Source organism: Toxotes jaculatrix, chromosome 12 (genome assembly GCF_017976425.1).
Source record: "Toxotes jaculatrix isolate fToxJac2 chromosome 12, fToxJac2.pri, whole genome shotgun sequence".
NCBI lineage: Eukaryota > Metazoa > Chordata > Actinopteri > Toxotidae > Toxotes > Toxotes jaculatrix.
Genome location: NC_054405.1, coordinates 21356865 through 21380788, shown reverse-complemented (window position 1 = coordinate 21380788; position 23924 = coordinate 21356865). Strand labels below are relative to the sequence as shown.

Here is a 23924-nt window from a genome sequence, read left to right as displayed (position 1 = left end):
AGGAGGAGGAGGAGGAGGCGGAGGAGGGTATGGAGAAGAGTAGGGGGGCTGGGCCTTGTGGCGGAGGAGTCGGCTTTCAGTCAGTGAGGTGCACGGTGCCCTAGAGCGGCACTGTTTTAGCACATACACACACACACACACACCGTGTCTGAGTGACTGGATGCTGAGAGAAGGAAAGAGGGGAGAGAAACGTTTAACATCAGCGAGAGACAGGGCAGAGCACTGCGGGGCTACAGACGCTCCTTTCTCCTGCAGACAGCAAAGAAACCACTGGGCTCTCCAGCTGATCGAGACGCGCTCACCTGACGCGGAAACGAAGACACAGGAGTAATCCAATCTGCCGGATTAGAAAATTTGTGGATTTGGCTCAACTGTCATTTTTGTGGATAATATGTAAAAACGACAACAACAAAAACAACAAAAAAACATCTCAGTCCAGCTGGCCAGCACGGCTCCATTCAAGATTTTGTCCTGGTGGATTGTCTGTCGTTGAGGGGGGGAATTGGAAAAACCGTTTGCATACTAATCAGGTTTTGGAGGGGATATCTAGAACGCACATCCAGAGCTGCGGAGTGGGTCAGATGAATGTAAGTGACATCTCCTTTATTCTCATGCTCTGTTCACTGATGCCTCTGATCAAAAAAGCATTAACGTACAGAAATCAGCTCTTGTTGGGTGGAAGCTTCTGGTTCTTCACATAGAGGGGTGCACCCTTCATCTGCACCTTACATGCATGAGCTGGTAGCTGGTCAGGCTACTATGATACGGGGAGACCATACTAGAGGAGCCACAATAGTATTGCAAGATCAATGAATCATGGTGAAGCAGCATAGCCTCATATTGATTATTGATTAGCATTCACAGCTCAGCTAGCTAAACAGCCGGGTTGAAAAAAAGAGAAAAGAGTGGGCTCCCTTTTAAATCATATGCTAAACATGAAAGAGATGTTGGTCTAAAAGGCCAGTATAAAGGTTTGTTATGTCTTATGGAACTATTTAATAACAGTAAGTCAGTGATTTCTTCCCCAGGGTTGGCAACTTAGAGCAAATACACTTTGTTTTGGAGGGAGGACAGAACCACTTAATGGGAAACACGATGAAGTGCTCAAAGTGGGCCAGCACATTTTGAACTATTTCCTGGACAGACCAACTGATGTGACAGTGCAGAGTTTTCGACTGAGTCCAAGGCATCACCAGGGGTGAGAATCTGAAATGTTGTGTGCCTTTGAGCAAGGCACCACCAAAGCATCATTAGCTGATGCAAGATCGGTCCTGCTAAGTGTTTTCTTCTTTTCTGTGTGATTAAGAAAAGAGAACAAAACAAAACGAAAGACTCTACAATACCTTAAACATATGAAAATAAGACATCCAAGAGGATTTTAGGTAATTTTGTTGTCCAGCAAATAGATTCTGACAATTATATATAGTTTTTTTTCTAACATGACGTGTATTTATAGCAGTCAGTTCTGTCTGTGTATGTTTACATGGCCAAAATCTAAAAATGGGAACCCAGGGGCATATTTAAGCACCTCACCACAATAGTTATTCTAGTCATATCTGGTGTGCGCTGGCATCCACAGCTGGTTGGTTTTCTGCTGTAAGTAGGGATGCGGATCTTTGCATTATTACACTATCCACTTACACGGTCCTGTGTGCTCCAGCTCTGCAGTATACTGGCCTCAGCCTCAGCCTTTGGTCTGCACATAACCAGTTAGAGTTTGGTTTCTTGCAGAGTGATGAGGCGTGCAGCAAGACATTTTCTAACGGGAACCATATGGATATCTTGTGGTGCGCCTTGCAACTGAGCAGAGCTTATGTTTGTACAAACAGCTTATAATTACTCACATCAGCTACTTACAGAAACAGGTTCTACTTTGCAGGAGCAGGACTGCACCAGACCTGGGCTACTGTCACAGCTGTGGAAATTAAGATATTCCTTCATATTTCAATTTTTAGAAGATAAAAAATTGATTGAGACAAGACTAGAACTTAATCTGGTCTCGATGTGGCTGGGTTGGAGTGTGGCAGCTGAGGTGTCCACCTTGACCCCTGACCTCCCTGTGGAAGATGTTTTTTATTCATCATTTGCAGTAAGGGCTCTGATGATAAATGTTAGGTTTGCTGTGTTTAACATTGTCAATAACAAGTGTGCCAAGGCAGAGAGGACTATTCATGCAGTTCAGTGTCAAGTCTTTTTTGTCAAGCCTATCAACAAAGTAAACAGTGTGCTGTTTACCTTGCACTTCATGTGGGTCTGTGCAGCTGAGGGGGTGAGAATGATACTGACTCTGCCAGGGTCAGGGGCTTGACTGTCATCAGGGCTGAACTTAAACCACATGCACCTCTGAGACAACAGCATCTGTTGAATGACTTTATATTGCAATTTTTTGGGGAAGGTGACTGAATAATTACCCTCCAACACCAATTCCCTTCATTGTATATCGGCTTATTTGAGGTGTGTGTTTGCATGTTTGGCTTGGTTTCTGCATCTTATTCTTCTATTGGAATCACAAAAACTTAGAACTGAATCAGGTGTCAGGAATATTCTTAAATCTTTTCAAGATGAAATATAATAGCACCCTCCACAGCCTTTAGGGGCTTTTTCTTGTTTATTCTAACAGAATCATGGTAGGAAGTGTCCAAGCTGATACTTTATTCCTTTGCAAATCTCAAGCAATCTTGAGAGTTTACTTTAAACTCTGCACATATACAGTGTAATCAAATTGCGCATTCGCCACCCACATTGACACTGAAATTCTGCTTGTACTGTATACACCGCTGTCCTTTTTGTGGTTCCCACAAAACCCACATAAGAAGAAAAATTTGTCTTTTTCAGTCAAGTTATATTATGTGCATGATTTGATCCTGTAACTGCCTTCTTCTGTAACTGCAGAGTCAGATGTCTGACTCTGAATTGTTAATTGTGAGCACAAAGACATTACAAGTAAAATACAGAGTAAAGGCTTTTGTGTAGTATCTGCTTCAGCTCATCGACTCAAACCATGGAGTGCTGCCAAGAGAGAAAGACAACAGTGAAGGGAAAAGGGAGAAAGCATCTTCCCACCCAAATGTTGAAGCTCAAACAGAAATCTCTCTAATTGTATCCCAGAACTGTTTTTTCCTGGGTTTTGTTTCAATGCATGGGAAATGAGCGTCTGAGTACAAATATCGGAAAGTGACTCACACACTCCCTGTCCCTCTTTCTCCCCCTCGCTCTCTTTCTGTCACTCACACACGCATACAAGCATTCACACCACATACACTCCACCATAGGGCTAACCGTACCTCACTCAGTTATATTCCTAACCATGACCCGTAACCGAACCCAAACCAAATCTTAACTCCAAGTACTATAAATACTAAATTAACACCTCAAACACCTAAATTAACACCTTTCCTTACATGTACAGAAATACAATGCACACACTCACCACAGTGTTGAATGGGTAGCAGATGACAGCCAACTAAAAAAGCAAAGTAACATAAATAAGATTGTTTTCCTCTTCCCTGGCTCCACAAGTAGCTAGTAGAAATATTTACCCTACTCCATCTTTCACTCACTGGACGCTGTTTGTGCCAGGGCTCTGTGTTGGTGTTTTTATTTACCTCTCAGACCACCATCTCAGACACAACATAAGCCAAATCCTCAATATTGAAGGGGGATTTTGTGTGATTTTAGTTTATGAGTCAGCATGTAAACTATAACCAGTGCTATGGTGCAGCAGTGCTTGAGGGAGTAGCTCCGGTTTCCTGGAAAGCCACTTGTATTTGCATCATCCATCCACAGGAAGGCCAGGCAGTTATTAATAGCGTTGGTAGTAGAGTCAGAAAATAAGATTCACATTGATAAGGAATCCCCTTTGCTGATTGCTCCACATTTCATTAACTTTACCCTGAGGCTTTTTTGGTTGCCATGACAGCTAAAATCACCAAGTCTGCCAGCTTGCTGTGATTATAGTCATGAAATTTAATTACACCAATATAAAATTTGGGTTGTGTGTGTGTGTGTGCTTACTTGAAGGGAAAGTGGCACTTAAAATCACACTGGAATTAAAATGCAGCTCTATCAGGTTGGTTTCAGTGACATATGTAGCAGGGCTTTCAGCAGGTTGATGCATCGGTGGAAACGTTTTAAGAAAATACATAAAAAATTAAACAAAGATAAAAGCGTTGGGTTGTAATTTCATAATTTCATCTTGGCTGGCCACCCATAACAGAAAGAATTCCTTGTTTCTAAGCAGTTCCCATCCTTGCTTGCTTTTTTCTTCATTCTCGCTGGAACCACATGAGGAGACAGTGTTTGAATTATGAGGTACAAGTTCATACTTTGCAGTGTGTGGTCATGGAAACGTGTTTATGTTAAATAAATTCTAGCAAACCCTCATACCTAATCATTCAAAGTTATACCTCATCTTTTATCTCAGACTGAGGCTTATTTTCTGACAGTGTACTGTATTCGTACCCTTGGGGAAATACAGAACCTTACTATGTACAGTATGAACAGCCATGTATCTGCTGCTCTGGAGAAGATATTACTGTATGATTGACTCACCCAATCAAAGAAAATGACTGGACTCTCCTGTCACATGCAGAGTGAGTCAGTGCAATTTTCGTTTGTTCTGAGGCCCAGTTCTGAAGTAACTGCCTTCATCGTTATTCATGGTCTTTATCCAGGCAGTAGGGATCCTGTTAGTGTATGGGCAGGTCAGCTGAATGGGAAAGACTACAGACACTGGCCATATTTGAACAAGACCAGACCAAAACCTAGTATGTGGCTGGACCGCGTATGGTCAATGTTCAAAATTGAGAATGTAGTTGAAGCTGATGCTGAAGTCTGCTTGAAATGTCAAATGTCGCAAGATGACGTAACATGCTGAATGGCATATTCATTACGCCATTGTGTCATTACGCCATGTTTGCATTCTGCCTTGTCGGTTTCATCCCTTTATCTGTTTGCAGCTCTCTTACTCTTTGTGCTCGCAGCTGTTCTCCTTTACATGTTTTTCTTTTGTCAGACAAGTATGAGATAGTGACTGAAACACACAAGTGACTCGTGACTCTCAGAGTTTGTCGAGAAAGTCACTAGATTTGTTGCTACGTGCTTTTGTGAAAAAAAAAAAGAAAATAAAGGGTTCTGTAAAGTTGGTAAATCTATCGACAACGGTGCTGAGTTGGCAACACAGTCTGTAAACGCCCCTCTAATTACATAATAGAAAATGTTTTCGCCAGTTCATTTTGAAAGAGAGCAAGCGCCAGTGGGTAAAAATCCAATACTCAGCCGGACGACCAGTGGTGTAAATTTATCACTCAGTCAGTCAGTCAGCATCAGATATTTGCGCTGTTGCAGTGCAGCCAAAACTACCAAGGCTCAGATGGCTTGACTTGCTACAGTGTAATCTTCAAATTTGACAACAAATGCTGATCCAAACTGGCCAGCACAGCCAGACCAACTCATGATTAAGACCTGGGATGATGATGCCTGGAAATCGGTTGTTATATTCCTGGAGGAAGCTGCAGATGGAAGTCCTCTAAAGCCTGGTGTTGTCTCGAGTTTCCCAATCCTGTGCTTCTCCACCGTGGGTTGGAGCCGTGACACTGGCTCCTGAGTGCCAAAGTGTGGCTAGATCGTTGGAACTCTGGGTTTCTCGTTATGGCAATAGATGGATGGAAGAAGAGAGTCTGTTTCTGCATGGATGTATGCACGCAAGCAAATGTGTCGCCTTAGGATATTCCTAGTATTTGTTGAGAGAGATGTCAGCAGGGCTGCAACTAATGACAATTTCCAACAACAATTAATCTCTCAATTAGTTTATTGGTTAATAGATTAAACATTTAGACAATTAAAATGTCAAAAACCAGTGAAAAATGATTCTCATAATTTCCCAAACCCAGTCCAAACTCAATTTATTCCATGTACAGGTTTAAAAAACACAGTAAGTCCTTATATTTTGCAAAGCTAGAACCAGCAGGTGGTTTGGCATTTTACTTTTATAAATGTATTAAGTGTTGATTAATTTTTTTTTCATCTTATAGCTGGATAGACTTATCATTTCTGTTCTTTCAGATGTCAGCAGAGACGTTCTTGTTCAGATCTTTTTTTTCGATTCTTCGCCATTGACGAGGTGACTGGCCGTACATGCTCAGATGTCTGAATGAAGTGATGTATTAATTTCATTACTCACATGAAGAGATAAATGTGGGAATGCCTCTGAGCAAAGATGAATGAAATGTGTAACCGCTGCCCATCTCCTTCCCTTGATGGATGAGAAGTGTCTAACCTTTAAAGGCGAGCAGAGCGAGCAGGGAGAGCAGGAGAGAGTCTGTCTGTGTAGCTTCTCATGTGTTTTTAATGAAGTAAGTGAGGTGATCTGAGCTTCTGGTAACTTCAAACACTTGCACAGAGCTGAGAGCTGCATGTAGGGCATCGCGGCTCAGGTAGAGCAACGTGTTATGCACGTCAAGGGACTCAGAGATTGGATGTACGTGGGTGGTGTGAGACCAAAGGATGGAAAGTTGGCAAGAAGAAAGTTTTTGTTCTTGATAACTTAGAGACTGAAAGGAGTGACCTTTACTCAAATAAAAAAATTCTGTTTTCCATATTTCTGTTAGGGGATCAAAGCACTATTGATTAGTTCAGAAGTATTTTTTTTTATTTGGAGCCTCAAACCCATATATCACATCTCTGTCTTTTTATCATGATTCCATTTGATCGTTATTAACTGATGAGTATTGATGTCTCTTTAACTCTGTAGAACAAATTAAAACAAAGACAGACAGACTTAATTCCCAGGCTTACCACAAGAAATATAATGGCGTAACATGATACAAAGGCATTCTCTTGGAGAACAGCTGTCGGCGCGCCACTAACCCAAGAGTTGATGGAGAATTTAATAAATAATAAGCCAAGTCACTGTCCTATATTCTGAGCTAGAGATGAGTAATTACAGATTTTGATGGTTTCTCAAATCTGTCAGCCAAAGAAAAACCAAAGTCCCAGTCTCTCCCAGTGAAAATTAAGCCTGTAGAGTTTCTCTTAAGAAGAAACTGACCTCTTTTCACCCTAAGAGAGCTGCTCTGTTAGCTGGCAAACTCTTCAACGAAACATTTTATCACTTTGATTAATATTTATGTGTTTTCTGAAACAATAACATGGCCCGATACAACTTTGTGCCTGGTTTGCTGTTGGGCCATGTCGCTGATTACTTCACTGGGTGGAACGCAAAGAGATTAAAGTGTGCACTTGCCTGTGTGTGTGTGCGTGTGTTTAAGTTACAAGATTGATCTTTGGTTTCGCTTCTCCTGACCCTGTTTTGGCTATCAGCTGAGTGTTTTGTCTTTGCACTTTTCCTCTGTTAGATCATTAACGAACACTCTGACAGCTCTATCAGTTGTGTAGTCGTCTCATGTGAGGACTCACCTCCCATCACCAAAAGTTCAGTCCCCGCAAAGTTAAATATTCATTTTAGAGTTTTAGGTTTATAGTTATCTCTGGTTAAGGTTAGGGTAAAGGTTGGATGTAGACATTTAAGTTTAGAATAACTTTCCAGGGAAATAATTTAAGTTAGTACAAGCCCTTAAAAAATGTAAGTACAACAATCATGCACAGAAATCAAAGAAGTAATTAGCATAACATTACTATTGAGATTTTGATTAATAATTAAATTTTAATTGTAATTATAATTGGTGTAAAATTAACTGTTTTCAAATGCCTTCACTTACAGCAAATGCCAACATACTGTTATGTTTACAGCATGTTTTAGAACAATATGGAGCCAAATGGAGCCATTAAGTATTGTACTTTTTAATGTCTTCCACACTGACCAGAATATTTCCTGATGTTCAGTTGCTTCCCGTTAATGTTCTGGTTTTCACTACAGAGGATTGAATGGGTGTTCACAGACAGAGCCCAGCATCAAATCACGAATAGAGAAACAGTCTGTTTGAGCCACTATAAGCGTATTCATCTCAGTTTCACCAGTGAGGTAATAATGTTTGACAGAGGGGTATGGACACGGTTCAGCTCGACAACTTGCCCTTGTGGGATATTAAACATGCCCTGATGGGGAGGGGTGATGAGTGATGGTAGATGGCAGCTGGTGCTTCACCTTCAGGGACATCTCACTACGGCACCCCTAGGTTTTGTTTTTTTTTTTCTCAGTTTTTGACTCTTCTGACCTTATACCTTTTGTTTTGTTTTATCATCTCACTCTTTCTTGTCCTTTTCTTCACAAACACACACACACACAAATACACAGTCGTCAACTCGTTGCACATTCACTTGGCAGCGTGGCCTTGAAGGTTAAGATGTTAGTGAATCACCTCCGGCTGTGTTTTCACTTGCCCTCTGATGGTCCAGAGGGTACATTATTTATGTGTGTATTTCAGCACTCACTCAGACTAAGTTTAACTTCTTCATGTTTATGTCTCTTGTGTCAGTGTTTTTTAAGGCCGCCTCCCTGAGAATCAAACTTTTCTTCTGCATCTGTGGTTCCACTTCTTTGTCTGCTCCCTCCGTCTCTCACTGTATTGTTCTCTTTCTCCTTCTGGCCTGTCGGGCAGTAAAATCTAGGACGTTTTGTCACGGGGGACCTGGTGCAGTTTGTAATTGTGCGTGACTGTATTCCAGCTTGACAGTCGCTGTGTGGGTAAATAAACAAATCTGAGTCATCACACCGGCTTTGAATTGTCATGCTGCTGCTGCAACAGAGTTTCACAGTCTTATGCAGTTGTTTTTCCCCAGCTAATATCCCCATGGATTCAAGTAAGAACGTTAGTGGAGAGATGTAAAAATGATAGTGTAACATGCCTATCTTATGGTTCTCTTGCAGCAGCATAGTGAACTGACACTGATCTGATAACTTCAAGCGGCTGTGACTTGTAATAGTGCTACACTGCAGAATAAATTAGTCAAATATAGTCTATAGCTCAGTACTTAGGTCAATTAAGATGCACAGCTGTGAAGAGCACTCAGACCCTATGATGCATGCTCTGAATGGGATGTGACATTCCCCAAATTATTTTATTGACTAATGTCTTAAATAGGACTGACCCCAAAATGAGGACACATACTAGACAACCAGGACTAGTCTTTTATGACTGCGAATAAAACAAAACTTAAACAACAAGTCAGTACTTTAACCTCATTTTCATCGCATCATTTCACATCCAAATGAGACTGTGGAGCCAAACCATGAAAAAAAAATCTCACTTTCCAAATACCTTTGGATTGGAACAGATATTGTTCACATGCAATCAACATTAGCTTCCTTGATCAGAGAATAAGGCTGGTGTCTTCCTTTTTCCTTCTTTGCTGCAGACTAGGACATAAACTGTAATATGAAGACAAAGTGTGGACTTGAGCCTCAGACTTTTGGTCTCGGTAGGCTCCTGGCACAGAAGCTTGCTCTTACTGTGGACTGACTAGTGTCTGCGATGACGTGGTCCCCCACCCTCCACCCCCCCCGACCCTCTGCAGCCTCACTGATGTCACTGACATGGACGTTTATGTAGGAAATAGGTAATAAAATAAAACTCCAGAGCAGCATTTCATGGACAGAATTAAAAACAAAAGCTTTCACAGAGTTGAGGTAAACCGGGAAAAATGTTACAGCTTGGTTCTGCTTTAACAGAATGTATAATCACTGGTAGAGTTCTGAATTTGATAAGAAAAAATAGAAGACAATACAAGATTCAAGTAATGATCAGTATCATAAAGCACTTGAGGACGGACCAGCTGAATAAAATTTGAACCTTAGATTAGTTTTACCAACTTCTTTTTCATCCTCCCTTTTACAGTATGTACAGTATTTGTGACTGGATGAGTTGTCACTCTTTATCAGATCAACCATGTGAGCTACAGGGAAGAGCAAGCCAAGGAACCGGGCCTCACTTCATCATAATTAATTCAAACTTATTTACTTAGACTCTACCAGTCTCCACAAACCAGATAGAATGGGTTTCACGGGTTGCGAGAGCTTTTACGGCTGCAGGCTTCTCCTGGGTGACACAGTCATGAACTCTCTCTACGTGTAGTGGTATTAATATTGATTGTGCTTTGGGGCAGCACATGCATGTATATTTCATTGTGTGTGTGACTGTCCAGACAGTGGTCGTCTGGCTGTCTGAGGGGCTGATGCTGTGATACTTTAGAATCACTGGATCAAGGTTGATTCTGTTTTAATTGAGTCCATTGTGTAAATAAATTGAAACTCATATCCACCTTTAGTGTAGACTCTAAAATAGATGAACAAGTAAAAGTGGAACTGAGGAAACAGTTGTATATGTGCATAGATGGGGACTCAAATATACACGGTCACAACACTCACACACACATATGCTCGCTGTGCTGGTGACAGCTGGGGTTGGAAATGGGACGTCTATATCCAGAGAACCGGGGAAAGGCAACTCAAGGGGAGACAGGGGTCATAGTTGTCGTCCCCCTAAACACACACAACCCAAATGACATGAAAACTGAGATGCAAAGCATTCCTCCATCCTCTAACCCCCACCAGACTCTCGGCTCTCCCTCCCTCTGTCCCTCCCTCCAGTCACAAAGCTTTTTTACCACTGCCGACCGCTGCAGCCTGTTTCACCACAACCTTCCCTAACCTTTCATTCTCAGTCATTTACAGATTTGGCGTTGCTCCAGCCACTCTGTAATTGTACACTTGCTGAGAGGAGTCATAAAAAAAAGAAGTTTTTTACACTCCTAAATGGCACCAAAACTACGACAATGTGGTATCTTAACACCATATAGAACACATGCGTGACATGTATAGCAAGAAAGCTGTTGCAAGATGTGGAAACTCGTCCACTTGGGGTCTTGAATATGCAATGGCAAGACTGCATCCACAGTGATACATATCTCTGACTCTAACTTATAGTCTCCCATCTGAGTTTACTGTCAATCGCAGGATCTGGTTTTGGGTGGCACAGTAGCAGTTGCAGGGCTGAATAAGTGGCTGCCAGCTATCCACAGGCAGTGCCAGACCTCTCAACCGCTGAGGAACTCGTTGAATACAACCTTGTGTTGTTCCATCAAAACACAAGAAACATAGCTGAGATAGAGGCGGTAACGGAGTGGCCATTTTTTACTTGGAACTTCGTGACTTTGGGTCCTGTTTGGCTTGGCCATGGGTAGCTATTGCGTGCCCAACTAGATCTGCTAAATCCATTAGAGGGGGTGGACTGAGGGAAGGTGGGAGGAGGGGACATGGGAGGGATAGAGAGATAGAGAGGCCTGTGAAGAATTGGCACTGCACGGGGAAAAGCTATTCCTCACAACTGAGATACAACAGCATAAACATACACACATCTTCACACACACACTCTTCTACTTTACATGGTTACATCCTATAGAAAACACTATGGTTTTCTATTATATGGTAATAGTACTAAAGAGTGGAGGCCCATGTCTTTGAGGCTTTGAGGCTTGTGCACAGCAGAGGCAGATTATGGGGGTGCAATGCCAGATATAATGTGGCTGAGACTGCATGGAGCCCTCTGGGCCCGTGCTGCCTGTCAGTGTGGTCGCACAGAGATGATGTCACATTTTGCGTCCACATGTGTTGTGCAGGCGTACAAGGACACAGACATAAAAAACCCATGTGTCCAGACAGACAGGTTGAAATTATTTGCTGTATTTAACTCTTCTTTGTGCATTTCTTGTGTTTTAGTTGAAAGTGGATACGCTCTTAATTCATTTAAACAAGTAGAAACATGATTTATCATAATTAGCAGGGTGTTATAGAGAGTGCCACTAGAGGGAGTGAATCAGGTGGTTGCCTTCTACTCCACTGACCATCTGTTAAAGCCAGTATCCTTTCAGCATGAGCTACATTTTAGCCCTTGCTCTCTCCGTTCCTCATCAGCTTGCGTTCTCCAGGACAAACATAAGCATATTACAGCACACGTCAAAGGGGAGATGATGTCATGGACCGGCTCCTCATTGACAGTGACACATTGCAGCCGTGAGGTCTGTTCATCAATAAAACCTTTCACTGACACTCAACTAAAGCAATGTGGGAGAGAGGAGGTAAAAAAACAACACACATACGGCACTCACACACTTTGGAATACACCCTTTTCTGCCTTTATTTTTTCAATCGTAAGGTTCACCTACATAGCTCAGTGGTCCCTAAAGACAATAAGGCTGTCAAGCCAAATCAAACTGTAATCACGCCTCAGAATGTAGCTTTTTCTTTTGTGTCCTAAATCCACTCTTTCCATCGCTCTGCTTTGTTCTTTTCTTGTCCTCCCTGGTGCTGTCAATGGCTGCATTATGGTACTGTACTCTGGGTTCATTTAGTCAGAGCGGGGTCTCAGAAGGGCCAGGCTCTGACTCTGAATTTCCCTTTCAGCAGCACAAGGGCTTGTTTTTATCATCACACCCCTAATTATCTATACCAGACCTCTTCTTTTAACTTCTCTCCCTTTCCTCTTTTCTTCCAACTCTTTTCAAGATAGTCCCATAGACACACACTCACAACTACTTTAACACACGGCAAACACAACAAAAGAAGGGTGTGTACACAGCCAGTGTTCTCAGTCTCAGCTCTGCTTCCCTCTTTGTGTAGGAGTGCAGCAACTGCCCAGAGCAGCCGTCTAGACCAGATGTAGAGGTCAGTGACTGGACCAGAGGGCCCAGTATCTGTGTCCCTCACCCTGTCCCAGTGGACCTATACACTTTATTAATCTCTCCTCCTCAGAGGCCTCAGAAACTACCGCAGGAGGTCAGGGTTAGTAGAAAGACTGTTGGGTTGGATGATTGCAGTAGGATTCATTGGATATAAAATATCCAGTCCAGTTTCTTTTAAATTTGCTTTGTGTTAATGTACAGTCTGCCTTTCAGGAGCATTATCTGTTTGAAAGAAGGTGGTTTTCTTCTCATCCTTTTCATCCTGGTTTTCATCATATTGTATCGTGTTGTGATAATAGTCAGCCTTGCAGTTAATCTGCAAGAAGAAAGTCAGTATATGATCTTTTTGTATGTGTGAGCGTGAATACCTCAGCTCAATGTATGCGCAAATACTGCAGCTGACAACATACTGGCTTTCTCTCTAGAGGTGGCAGACATTCCTGAAGTTAACTGTCCAGATTATACATGCACTGTGGGAGTGATTGTCTGGGTGAATATGGCTGGCCAGCGAGGGCCAACACCCTCCGCTGACAACTAACCTCCTCTCTGCTACCGGCCCTTCGCCTGCATCACACATTTGTATGTTTGATTTGGTCCAAACATTTGCTAATAGAGGCAGGACTCATTCACATTCCAGAGAGTTTAGGCATTAAATGTTCATCAGATCAGTGCAAAGCAGCATCCCTCTGGTTTCAAAGTGTGATGAATGAGCTGTGTCAGGGCTCGATGGTTCTCCCCATTGCAGGATGTTTTGAAGAGTTATACGCTCCATAAATCTTCCCTTATAAATACTAGAGAAACATAAATAAACAGTTGCTCTCATTTTGAACATAATCTAAATATTTGTAGACCTCATCAAGGGGTAAAATGTGCATCTATCTCGTGAGAGTTTAGTGAAGCCATACAGGTTAACCTAGCCAGAATAGTTATGAGTGTATTTCTAGAATTTTATGGTAGTGTGCGAAAGTATGTGTGTCAATCCTGGGTCAAATACCATTTGCAAATAATTATTGGTGTTTGTTTTAACTTGCTGGAAGTACCAGATGGTGGCTTTGCTGCAGAATAACTCAAACAGTGTCAGGTGAGTTTCAGATTGCCTTTTAAACTCTTGTGCCATCCAATCAGGCATATCCAAGTGGCACATCAGTTTAAAACAAACATCAACAATTTTTGGCAAGAAGTGTTTGATCCTGGACCGATGCACAACTTTGTGGATAGTTACAGAATGTGTATCTGTTCATGATTAGATTCAGTCTGTGACTGATAAGATTGATTTAGCATGAGGAGGGTATTATCTTTATGGATTTGTGAATGATTTAGAGTTTGGGGAACATGGAGGCTAAGCTTACAGTCTTAAATGACTGCTTTTTCCCCATGAAGGCCCTGCTGAAGCAGCTACTTTCCCATGCATTCCATGCGTTTGTGAGTGTGTGTGTGTGTGTGTAGGCATTTGCTATCGTGATCTGTGTCGGATATAAAAATCTTACAGAGGATCTTGATGCTCATTGCAGTGTCTTTAATGTGTTTTCCCTTTGGATTTCAGTGTGTGACCACTCTGGACACTTTAAAATGTTCTCACCCAGTGAATAAAATTTGTTATCCTTCAGATAAATATAGTTTATGATTCTGTCCTCAGTGTGGTTCAAGCCAATGTGGATCCTGGACGGACTTCGACTTCCATTTTTATGCTTTTTCAGATCTTCCTGATCCAGCTGAGGAGTTCTTTCCAAAATGTCATGTATATCCATTTTATAGGGAAAAAAGCTGAAATTCATCAGGCAGTGTCTTTAATATAGGTTCTGGATTGTAAAAGTGTTAGCACATTGTCATGCAAGGATTTAAGATAGAGGCTCCAGTTTAAAAAAAAACAGAACAATTTGTTTTCATTTTGTGCTAACAAAGCAACTGAATTTTCAAGATGTTTTCGGGGAGAGAATGAAAAAAGTGGTTCAGCTGCTTGATTCACATATCATAAAATAGATCTCTTGTCTTTTCTCCTTCTCTCTTTTTCTTTCTCCCAGGTGTAGCAGAACCCAGCCATGCCAATAACAAGCAAAGGGTCAAGACGGAGGGCTTGGGTCAGTGAACCCTGTCTGTGTCTCTGGCGGCGGAAGCCAGTCTTTTATTTTTGCATCGTCCTTGTCCTTATTCAGTCTACATCTGTCCTTGGAGTGTTGGAACTCCAGCTGGATGAAGAGCAGCCTGCAGGGACCATCGTTGGTGATATCAGTGCTGGGTTACCACCTGGTGAAACTGCAAGTCTGTACTTCATCTCAGACCATGAAGGTACGGGCGTTGGCAGTGATCTCAACATTGACGAAACCACAGGCATCATTACCACTGCACGCCGTCTGGACCGTGAGGAGAGGGACCACTATAGCTTTATTGCTGTGACAATGACAGGAGTAACAATTGAGGTTTCAATCACCATCAACGACATCAATGACCATGAACCTATGTTTCCTAAAAAGAAAGCTGTTCTTAAGATCCCTGAGCACACAGCAGTGGGGACAAGGTTTTCCCTGGAGCCTGCGACTGACGCAGACAAGGACCAGCTGACCACCCAAGGCTACGCTATTAGAGAAGGCAATGTAGGCCAGGCATTCAGACTGGAGACTAAGAGAGCTGCTAACAAGGTGCTGTATCTGGACCTGGTGGTCAATGGACTGCTGGACAGGGAGAAACGCTCATCGTACAGCCTTGTCCTGGAGGCCTTTGATGGGGGCTCACCTAGAAGGATGGGATCCATGAACCTGGAAGTGACAGTGACTGACATCAACGATCATGCGCCGGTCTTCAATCAGAGCAGATACCACGCAATTATCTCTGAAAGTCTTCCACAAGGAAGCAGCATCCTACAGGTTAGCAAAGTGTTGTCAGTATTTGTGTACTTTTCCATTACTTCAGTAATAGTTCTTGCCTCACCAGTCACCAGGGTAATTTTAATTTCAGTGTTTGACTTACTTGTCTTTGCAGGTGTTTGCAACAGATGAGGATGAGGGTGACAATGGTCTGGTGCTGTATGAAATCAACCGGCGTCAGAGTGACCCTGACCGCTACTTTGTCATGGATATCAAATCAGGGGTCATCACTCTGAATAGACCCCTGGACTATGAGCTAAAGAGGGTCCATGAACTGGTGGTCCAGGCCAGGGATAACGCCAGCCACCCTGAGGTAATTGCATTATGGCTATGGCTATATGATTACAGTGCATTAACCACAGTGTGCAGAGCTTTTAATGATGACAGGTAATATATTGTTTTGTTAAGGATTTAAACCTTAAGGGTCATTGTTTTCATCATTGGTAAGAAAAACAGAACAGACACTGATAAATGCCTTTTTTGAGCCATAGTAGTGTGACACAAATTAATTGGAGCACAAAGTAACATGAATCATGTACCATTGTCTTTTTCCAGGTGACCAACGCGTTTGTGACGATCCATGTCCGGGACTACAATGACAACCAGCCCACCATGACCATCATCTTCCTCAGTGAGGACGGCTCTCCAAGAATCTCAGAAGGGGCCCAGCCAGGCCAGTATGTAGCTCGGATATCTGTCACCGACCCAGACTATGGAGAGTACGCCAACGTGAATGTGTCCCTCGAGGGGGGTGATGGGAAGTTTGCTCTCACAACCAAGGACAGCATCATTTACCTGATATATGTAGACCAAGTCTTGGATAGAGAGGAGCGGGATTCATATGACCTCAGGGTGATGGCCACAGACTCCGGCACGCCACCCCTCAGGGCGGAGTCATCTTTCACCATCCAGGTGACTGACGTTAATGACAACCCCCCTCTGTTCGACCAGCAGGCCTACAGACAAACTATTCCTGAAGTGGTGTATCCTGGATCCTTTGTTCTTCAGGTTACTGCCAGGGACAAGGACCAGGGCCCCAACGGGGATGTCCGATATAGCCTCCTCAAGGGAAAAAACTCTCACTCTGATTGGTTTTCCATTGACCCGGTCACGGGGATCATTACCACAGCAGCCGCTCTGGATTTCGAATCAGAGCCAGCTCCTAGTGTGACTGTTGTGGCAACGGATAGCGGCCGCCCGCCACTGTCATCCACAGCAAAGGTGGACATTGTGCTGCAGGATGTTAACGATAATACACCTGTGTTCTCCAGCAACTTCTACAATGCCTCCATCAAGGAGAACACCCCAGCTGGGACTTGCTTCTTAGAGGTAAGAGAAAACCTGAAAAAGTTCTTCTTTTATCTTCCTCTTTTCTCTGTCTCCACCGTGCTCATCTTTATTTTGAAGGGGAACTGCCGTTTTTAATTTTTGCGGTGCTCAATCTTCCTGCGTGTTGGCCACAACACTATTGTCCTACTTATGCTGCCAAAACCAAGCATTCACTGTCTCTCCTGTCCTCTGATCTCTTTATTCACTCACTCTTTTCACTCACACCCTCCCTTAAGCCCTCTCTGATTACTCCCCTGGCAAAAGCCTGATTTATACATCAATATAAATGAGTCTGGAAATCAAAGTCATGTCTGAATTGAAAAACAGCCTCAAAGTCCTAGGTCAGAAAAGGATGGTGCACTTGGAAGCACTGACACATTGTGATGTGATTCATAAAAACCGGGCTGTAAGAGGAGAAAAGCAGCCGTTCGGTGTGTTTCGTCGAGAGGGGAAAAGATTTCTAAAGGGTGCAGAAAAAAGAGAGAGAAAGGCAGGGACAGAGACTTCACCTGCATTCCTGGAGCTACTGTGAGGAGATTTACTCTGTGCTGGTATGTCCTCTCTCTCACCTCGTAGGGTTGCCATGGCAACCCAGCTAGCAGCGTAGGGTGAGACCCCGGTATCGGCGCACTATCTCGCGGCAGCTTTGGCTGTCTTGCTTTTATCTTGATTCTAGCAGCTCTTATGTGTAAGGAGGACCTCTCCCAAGAAATGAAAAAAGGATTACTGGCTGTTTGTCTTCCAGCGAGGTCTTAGCTTGGCATCATGCACCGTTTAGACCAACTGTTTTTACAGGTTGGTTTTACACCTCTGCTGTGAAGCAGATGAGCAGAGAGAGCAGAATTGCTGTTTCTCAGCATTATAAAGAAAACCTGCTGCCTAAATTTAAAAGTTTGGCCTGCCTAATAAAAAAGTTTGGACCCCTAATCACGCCAACCGAACTGGAATTAGATAAATAGTTGAATTTCACATTCTTGCGGGTTCATTTAACATGTATTTGGAAAGGATGGCTGGTTGGTATTTTGTAGAAACTGGCATATGGGCCTGCTCCTTAGGGAAGACAAGAGATGAGAGAAGTAAGGAAATGTAATGAAGAGCAGTGATATGAGATGCAAATGAAATAAGAAGGAAGAAGAGAGCTTGACCGAGCTGTGGAAGGAGTGAGAAAAGAAAAAAATTGGAGGCCTTAACGTGATTTATTATTTCTTTTCTATAGATACAGCCTGTCTGTTGCTGAATTATTGAACCCTGTAATTTGCTCCTAATTAGGCTGCTCTGTTGAATTATTATATCCCTCAACCAGTTAAATGACCCCCCTGGACCTCAATTCCAGTTGTTCCAGCAGTTGTAATCTAATGTTAGCCGTTTTTCTGATCCTGGCCAGCAGTTATTCTGGCACTAGGTGCAAGCGTAATTCCATGCCAGACATCACGGGTGGTTTTCCAGAATGCCAGAGTGAGTGAATAAGGCTTGATTTGCTCATTCGGGCACGTTCCTCAAGACTTGCTCGGAAAGAGTCAAGATTCTCCAGGCGAGGGTCTCCCCACAAGGGCTGCGATTTGCAGGATAATGGTAGTTGGAGTAAACTTTTTTTTCTGGGCACACACACACACACACACGCGCGCGCACACATTATGTTAGACCTGACATCATTGCCTAATGGATGTCGTTCCAGATTTGTACTTTACTCCATTTTCCTGCCAACCAACTGTCGAGATCGTGGACCATTTGGTATTTTACTCTGTCAAGATAGTGACAAAGTGAAGAATTGGGTCAGCTGGTCCAGTAAGCCCAGTTTACATTTTTGTGTGATGTTATTTGGCACCGTCGTCTAGGTTGTGAGATTTCGTCACGTTCCTAACCGAGCTGAGACAAAGAATGTTCTCAGAATTGTACTAATATTTACAATAGATAACAATCTCATTTGGGTTTTGGAGTTATTATACTGGCCTGGCTGGCTGATTGGGATTTTGGACACTGTAAAAATGGAAGAAAATCAGCAAATGTTTAATATCTAAACAAGGAAATGTGTTATCAGAAGAAGTGTATGAAGGAACATATATGCACACAAGATAAGGTATAGTTACTCTCTTTTTTCTGCCAAAGCCAGTGTTACTTAAGTTCCAGGTTTTCTCTCTTCCTGTCTCCCTCTTATCTTTCTCTTTCATTCTGTCCGTTTTTCTTCCATTTCTATTTCTCTTTCTCCTCTGGATCTTTCTCATCATGTCTCTTTTGCTTTCTCTCACTCTCCTCTCTCTCTCTCTCTCTCTCACACACACATCTACATGCAGTGATAGTGTGTAGGAAGCTTCTTATCAGTGTGGCCACTATAGTAATCTGTAATGTGCTGTACTGTTTATGTAGCCGCGACACAAAGGAGTTATTTATTTCTTGGTTTCCCTGCTTTCCTCTTCCCCCACTTCCTTAAAGTATTTCCCAGGCAGCAGAGGTTATGGTGCCTCTGTGTGTGGGTATGTACAGTATGTGCGTATGTGTGAGTGTGTAGGTGTGCACGCACATCCATCTGATTCAGGTTCATATCCTGCGAAGGTAGAGGTCATGAGAACAGCGTGAATTGTGGCTGGTGATGAAAAGTGACAGGCATATTTATAGTGGATCATTTGTGGAGTTATTTGCTTAAAAAAACACTTATTAGCACGTAAAGGTTGCTGAAATCTTTTGGTCTGCGTGGGGCCTATCTGAACGAGCACTAATGCCACCGAGTTGATATAATTACTTTCAGATCTCTTGCTCCTTTTCTTGGGTATTATCTGTATTTTTCAGAGTCTAAGCGATTTTTCCTTTTCCTGTGTGGGTTGTGCCTCGCAGACTTTCTGTCAAATCCAATGACATGCTCACTTCCAGCATGACCTGACCGCTGGGAAGCCACTGCTAATCTCACAAGCAGCGACATCCACGCTCTTGCCAATGTTCAAATTCGGCACCAACAGGCATGAACAGATGAGCTGCAAGCTAGAAAAACAATCAGTTTCAATAAAGCAAAAGTACAAATAAAAGAAATGGACCCAAACAACAGGGGACATGAAATAGCTGAGATGGTTGAGGACAAGGCAGCAAAACAGAGAGCAAAAGTTTGCATGTGCGCTTGTATGTACATGTGCATGCTTGTATATCATACATCTGTGTATGTGTACTTGTGTACACTGTTGGAGCCACTTTGAGCAGGTGATGCATCTCCCCTGTGATGTTCAGCATGTGGTTTCCTGGTCAAGCCTGTTAAACAACACTCAATCATCTCGACAGACACACAGATGTGCTCAGCTGGGAGATATACAAAGAGGTGGAGAATGGCTTGCTGGCATTGCAGTACAACAGTTTAATGGTAATGCAGTGTCTGTTGATCTTGTACAGTTTGATAGCATGCTTTTAAAAAAAAATAGAATAATTTTTACAATCAAAAAGAAACAAGGGAGGGAAATACATTGAAACATGAGTAAAACATGGAAGCTACACTATGGCCCCACTGTACTGCAGATGATGATATAGCTCGCAAACAAAGTTGACATTCTGACTTCAACTGAGACTTGGTTTAGGAGGATCCAAAACAGAAATGCTGTGGAGTCATGCGGTTGAACCATGCAGAGTTTAAAAGTTTGAAGCTGATTGCTGATGGCTACTGAAAATAACATTCTGCCCATTAAGTTAGAGTTGCCCCTTTGGAGACTATGACTCCACTCCACAGCCAATTTCATGGAAATTTGGGGTTTTCTTTTTCAAGACACTTGGTCATGCACCAAATTGCTGGTCAGAGGGAAATTTTGACCTGATGGTGGTGATTTCAGTCCAGTTGCAGCAGCCAAATGTAAGGAAATCTTGATTTCACCTACTGAGCAGGCCTTCCTGGTAAAAGAAAACAGGGTAAGAAAAGAGAATGTCACACATGAATATGTGAGTGTAGTGTGAAGGTGAGTGAAACAGAGCAGAAACATATGAGAGGGAGGACAGGTTTCTTTTGACAGGTGGCATTAGTCCCCCTGAACTTCCCACAAAACCACTTAGATAAACAAAGCACGTCTGTCTGTCAGAGCAATCAGCTCTTTTCGTGTGAAGTCCAAAGTTTGGGGACCCATTGGCTAAAGTCTATACGTCTCTATAAGGAAAGACTAATCATATTTAAAACATACACACACTCATGCACACTGAGACTAATCGCATTTGATAAACCAATAGAGCCAGAGATGTATGTTGACCCGCTGAAAGCAAAAAGGTGTTCAGTTTAAGCTTCCTGTAACTCCGGTCCAGTCTCCTGCTGGTGTTGCACTGAATCCGACCCCCGTGGAAACCAGAGCCAGACCAAACCACAGCTTCCACTTGGAGCTTGCACGCTCCCCTCCAGCCCAGACTCACAACATGCACACTCTAGTTTTTATTAAGCTTGAAAATGTGGGGGGAAGATGAAATTTATTGTCCGCTTGATGTCTTCCCTCCCTGGTTGTTCTCTTACAGTGGCAGCTGAGCTTTAATATGGCCCTGCACTGTTGAAACTTTGTCTTGTGTGTTTTAATTAATCTGTCAGCGTGTTTAATTTGCTGGGATTGATAGCTGAGTGAAACAAGGCTGCAGGTTGCGGTGATCACTGTCACCACATGCCTCAGTTGCATCTAACAGGTGATCAGCAATGACAAATGGCTGGGTTCACACACAAACAGACACCAGCGAGATCGAAAATTTGGTGAATCGTTTCATGCTGTTAACAGCTGGCCCCTGTTCTGACACACTCACTCTCTCTCTCTCGTGTTCTGTGTTACCGCCTCTTTCTCCTGCTCTCTCTCACCGACTCGCACCTCTCAGCTGCCAGCGATGTTGACAGAATGTGTGTGACGAGGGATCGGGATGGTGTGTCTGCTATGCGAACTATTCTCGTAACATCCATCAACACTCTCTGTGAATTCATCACCTGTTTGCTACTGGAGGCTCCAGTGCCATGAGTGAAATCCATCTTGATTTTACGCTCAAGCCCTAAACTTTCCAGATAATGAGATGGGCTTTATTTGTTAACATTATGGTGGTAATGTCTTGTTTAAAAGAGCAGAGGGTCTAAGCTCCTGAGAGAGTTTTAGAGATATTATGGTTGTAATCCTTGAGATTTTCACTATATGATCCCCCATTTTTTTGCCATGCTAGCAGCATTGCTTATGTTTGTCAGTCCACTACTTTGCTCCAGACTAAAATGTCTCAGCAACTATTGGCCTGATTGCATGAAACAGTGTCTGATGGATTGTCATTAAATTTGATGCTACACACTCATGTCCCCAGATGAAGAATTTTAGAAGGATTTTAATAACTGGCATCATCAGATCAGAGTTTTTATTTTATCAAATCTTCTGTTTGATGACAGAATACCTGCAAACGAAGTGCTCTTCTTCTGTTGAATGTCTGACTGAGTAGCCTCTCAAGACGCGCTTGCTGTCCCCAGAGGTTGTGGGCATTATTATTATCAAAAAGTTACCTTCAGTAGGAGTTGCCTGATCTGCCAAGACTGAAACCTTACATCTACATATTGATGTATCACATTACTGCAAACCTTCCATTTAAAAATTTTTTTTAATTATTTTCTTTCTTCTGGCCGAGGCACCAGTTCAGAGCCCAGATTCTCTGCTGATCTTGACAACATCTCTTTCTGTTGAAATATTTTCAGCAGCAATCAAAATGCTTCACAGCTTCAAAATGTGAAACCCTTATCAGACAGATTTCTCTTTGCACGGGCATTTTTCCGTTCTTTGTTGGCTGTTGGGTGGTGGCCCGGGTTGGGGAAATCATTCTTTTTTCTTTCCTTTTCCCTCAGAAGCAGTAGTTTGGTTCCATATCACTAGCTGTTGGCATATGTTGTATTTTAAACCTATCAGAGTGTTCATTCATGTGTGATCTGACTGGCCGATGCCTCTGTGGAGAGGATGGCCTCACGCCTCATTAAGCCCAATACTCTGTACCATATGGCAGTGAGGGGTTTTCTTCTCTCATTCTTCTTTCAGTCTCTCTCCAGTATGACTGGTTTCTATTCCATTTCTTCATCTCATCTGTTAGTGAGTATCTTGCTCTTCATTCTTTTTCACCTCATGTCTCATGGGCTTTTATGCTTATGGCTGCTCTGCTGATCTTGGCAACTTTATCTTTTCCTCTGCTTTTTGAAAGGAAACAATCTCCCATCAGCAAGTGAGAGTATCAAGTATGGAAAGTATTTCTTTCTTTGAATTTTGCCGTGTGTTGCTCAGTTCTAAGCACCAAAGCACCAAAACATGCACAGTTTTAATAATGATAATATAAAATTTTATTCATAGAGTGATACTCAAAGACATTTTACACAACAAGCTAAAAAGATCCTAAACACCTTAGAAGCAGGAGGTAGCAGAGGACATTAATCACACATTAAAAGCAGTTCTAAAAAGGTGTTTTGATAAATTTCTTGAACAGATTGATCACCCCGTGTGTGGTGCTTGGTCTGTGATGGTGGAGAGAAGAGGCTGTTTAAGTGGAGCAGAGGCTGCAGGAAGGAGAGTGACAGTGTTGCAGGTGAATAAGGAGGGGATGGGGTCCGGTTATGGAGGGGTTTGTGTAAGGACTTTAAATTGAATCGGTTGCAGACAGGGAGCCAGTGGAGGTTCTTTAGGACAGGGGTGATGTGGTCATGGGAGCGGGAGTGAGTGAGTGAGCAGAAGCAGAGTTCTGGATGTACTGGAGTTTATTAAGGACTTTGGATGAAGTGTCGTGGGGAATGCTGTTGCAGTATTTGAGTCTGGATGTGGTGAAAGGATGGATCAGTGTTTCAGCTGCAGGGAAGGAGAGAAGCTCAGGGAGAGGTTGCTGTCAAAAATGACTTCAAGGTTCTGGATGAGTGGGGAGGGAGACAGAGTGGAGTGGTCCAGGGTGAAGTTGGGAATGTATTTGGCGAGTGATTTGGGACAGATGATTAATATGCCAGATCATTTAGCATTATAAGTGTTTAGTACTATAAAGTGTCATAAACTGTGAACAGCCCAAGGTGATCTAATTATTTCTTTCTAAGACAAACAGTTTATTATCAGAAACACTATTGGGCCCATCTTGTACCCCTGAGTCCAGAGTTCCTGAATATCAGCA

The 23924-nt window shown here is 42.7% G+C and overlaps 1 protein-coding gene across 1 annotated transcript in view; it reads left to right on the top strand.

Moving 5' to 3' along the window:
* Nucleotides 1-453: 453 nt before the first annotated feature.
* LOC121191117 (protocadherin-16-like) overlaps nucleotides 454-23924 on the top strand; it is an 81598-nt gene continuing 58127 nt past the window's right edge. Inside the window, exons 1-4 of the mRNA XM_041052197.1 lie at nucleotides 454-587; nucleotides 14658-15497; nucleotides 15613-15810; nucleotides 16053-16826. Of these exons, the coding sequence (XP_040908131.1) occupies nucleotides 14676-15497; nucleotides 15613-15810; nucleotides 16053-16826 (1794 nt within the window). The 5' untranslated portion in view covers nucleotides 454-587; nucleotides 14658-14675. The remainder of the gene's footprint in view (nucleotides 588-14657; nucleotides 15498-15612; nucleotides 15811-16052; nucleotides 16827-23924) is intronic.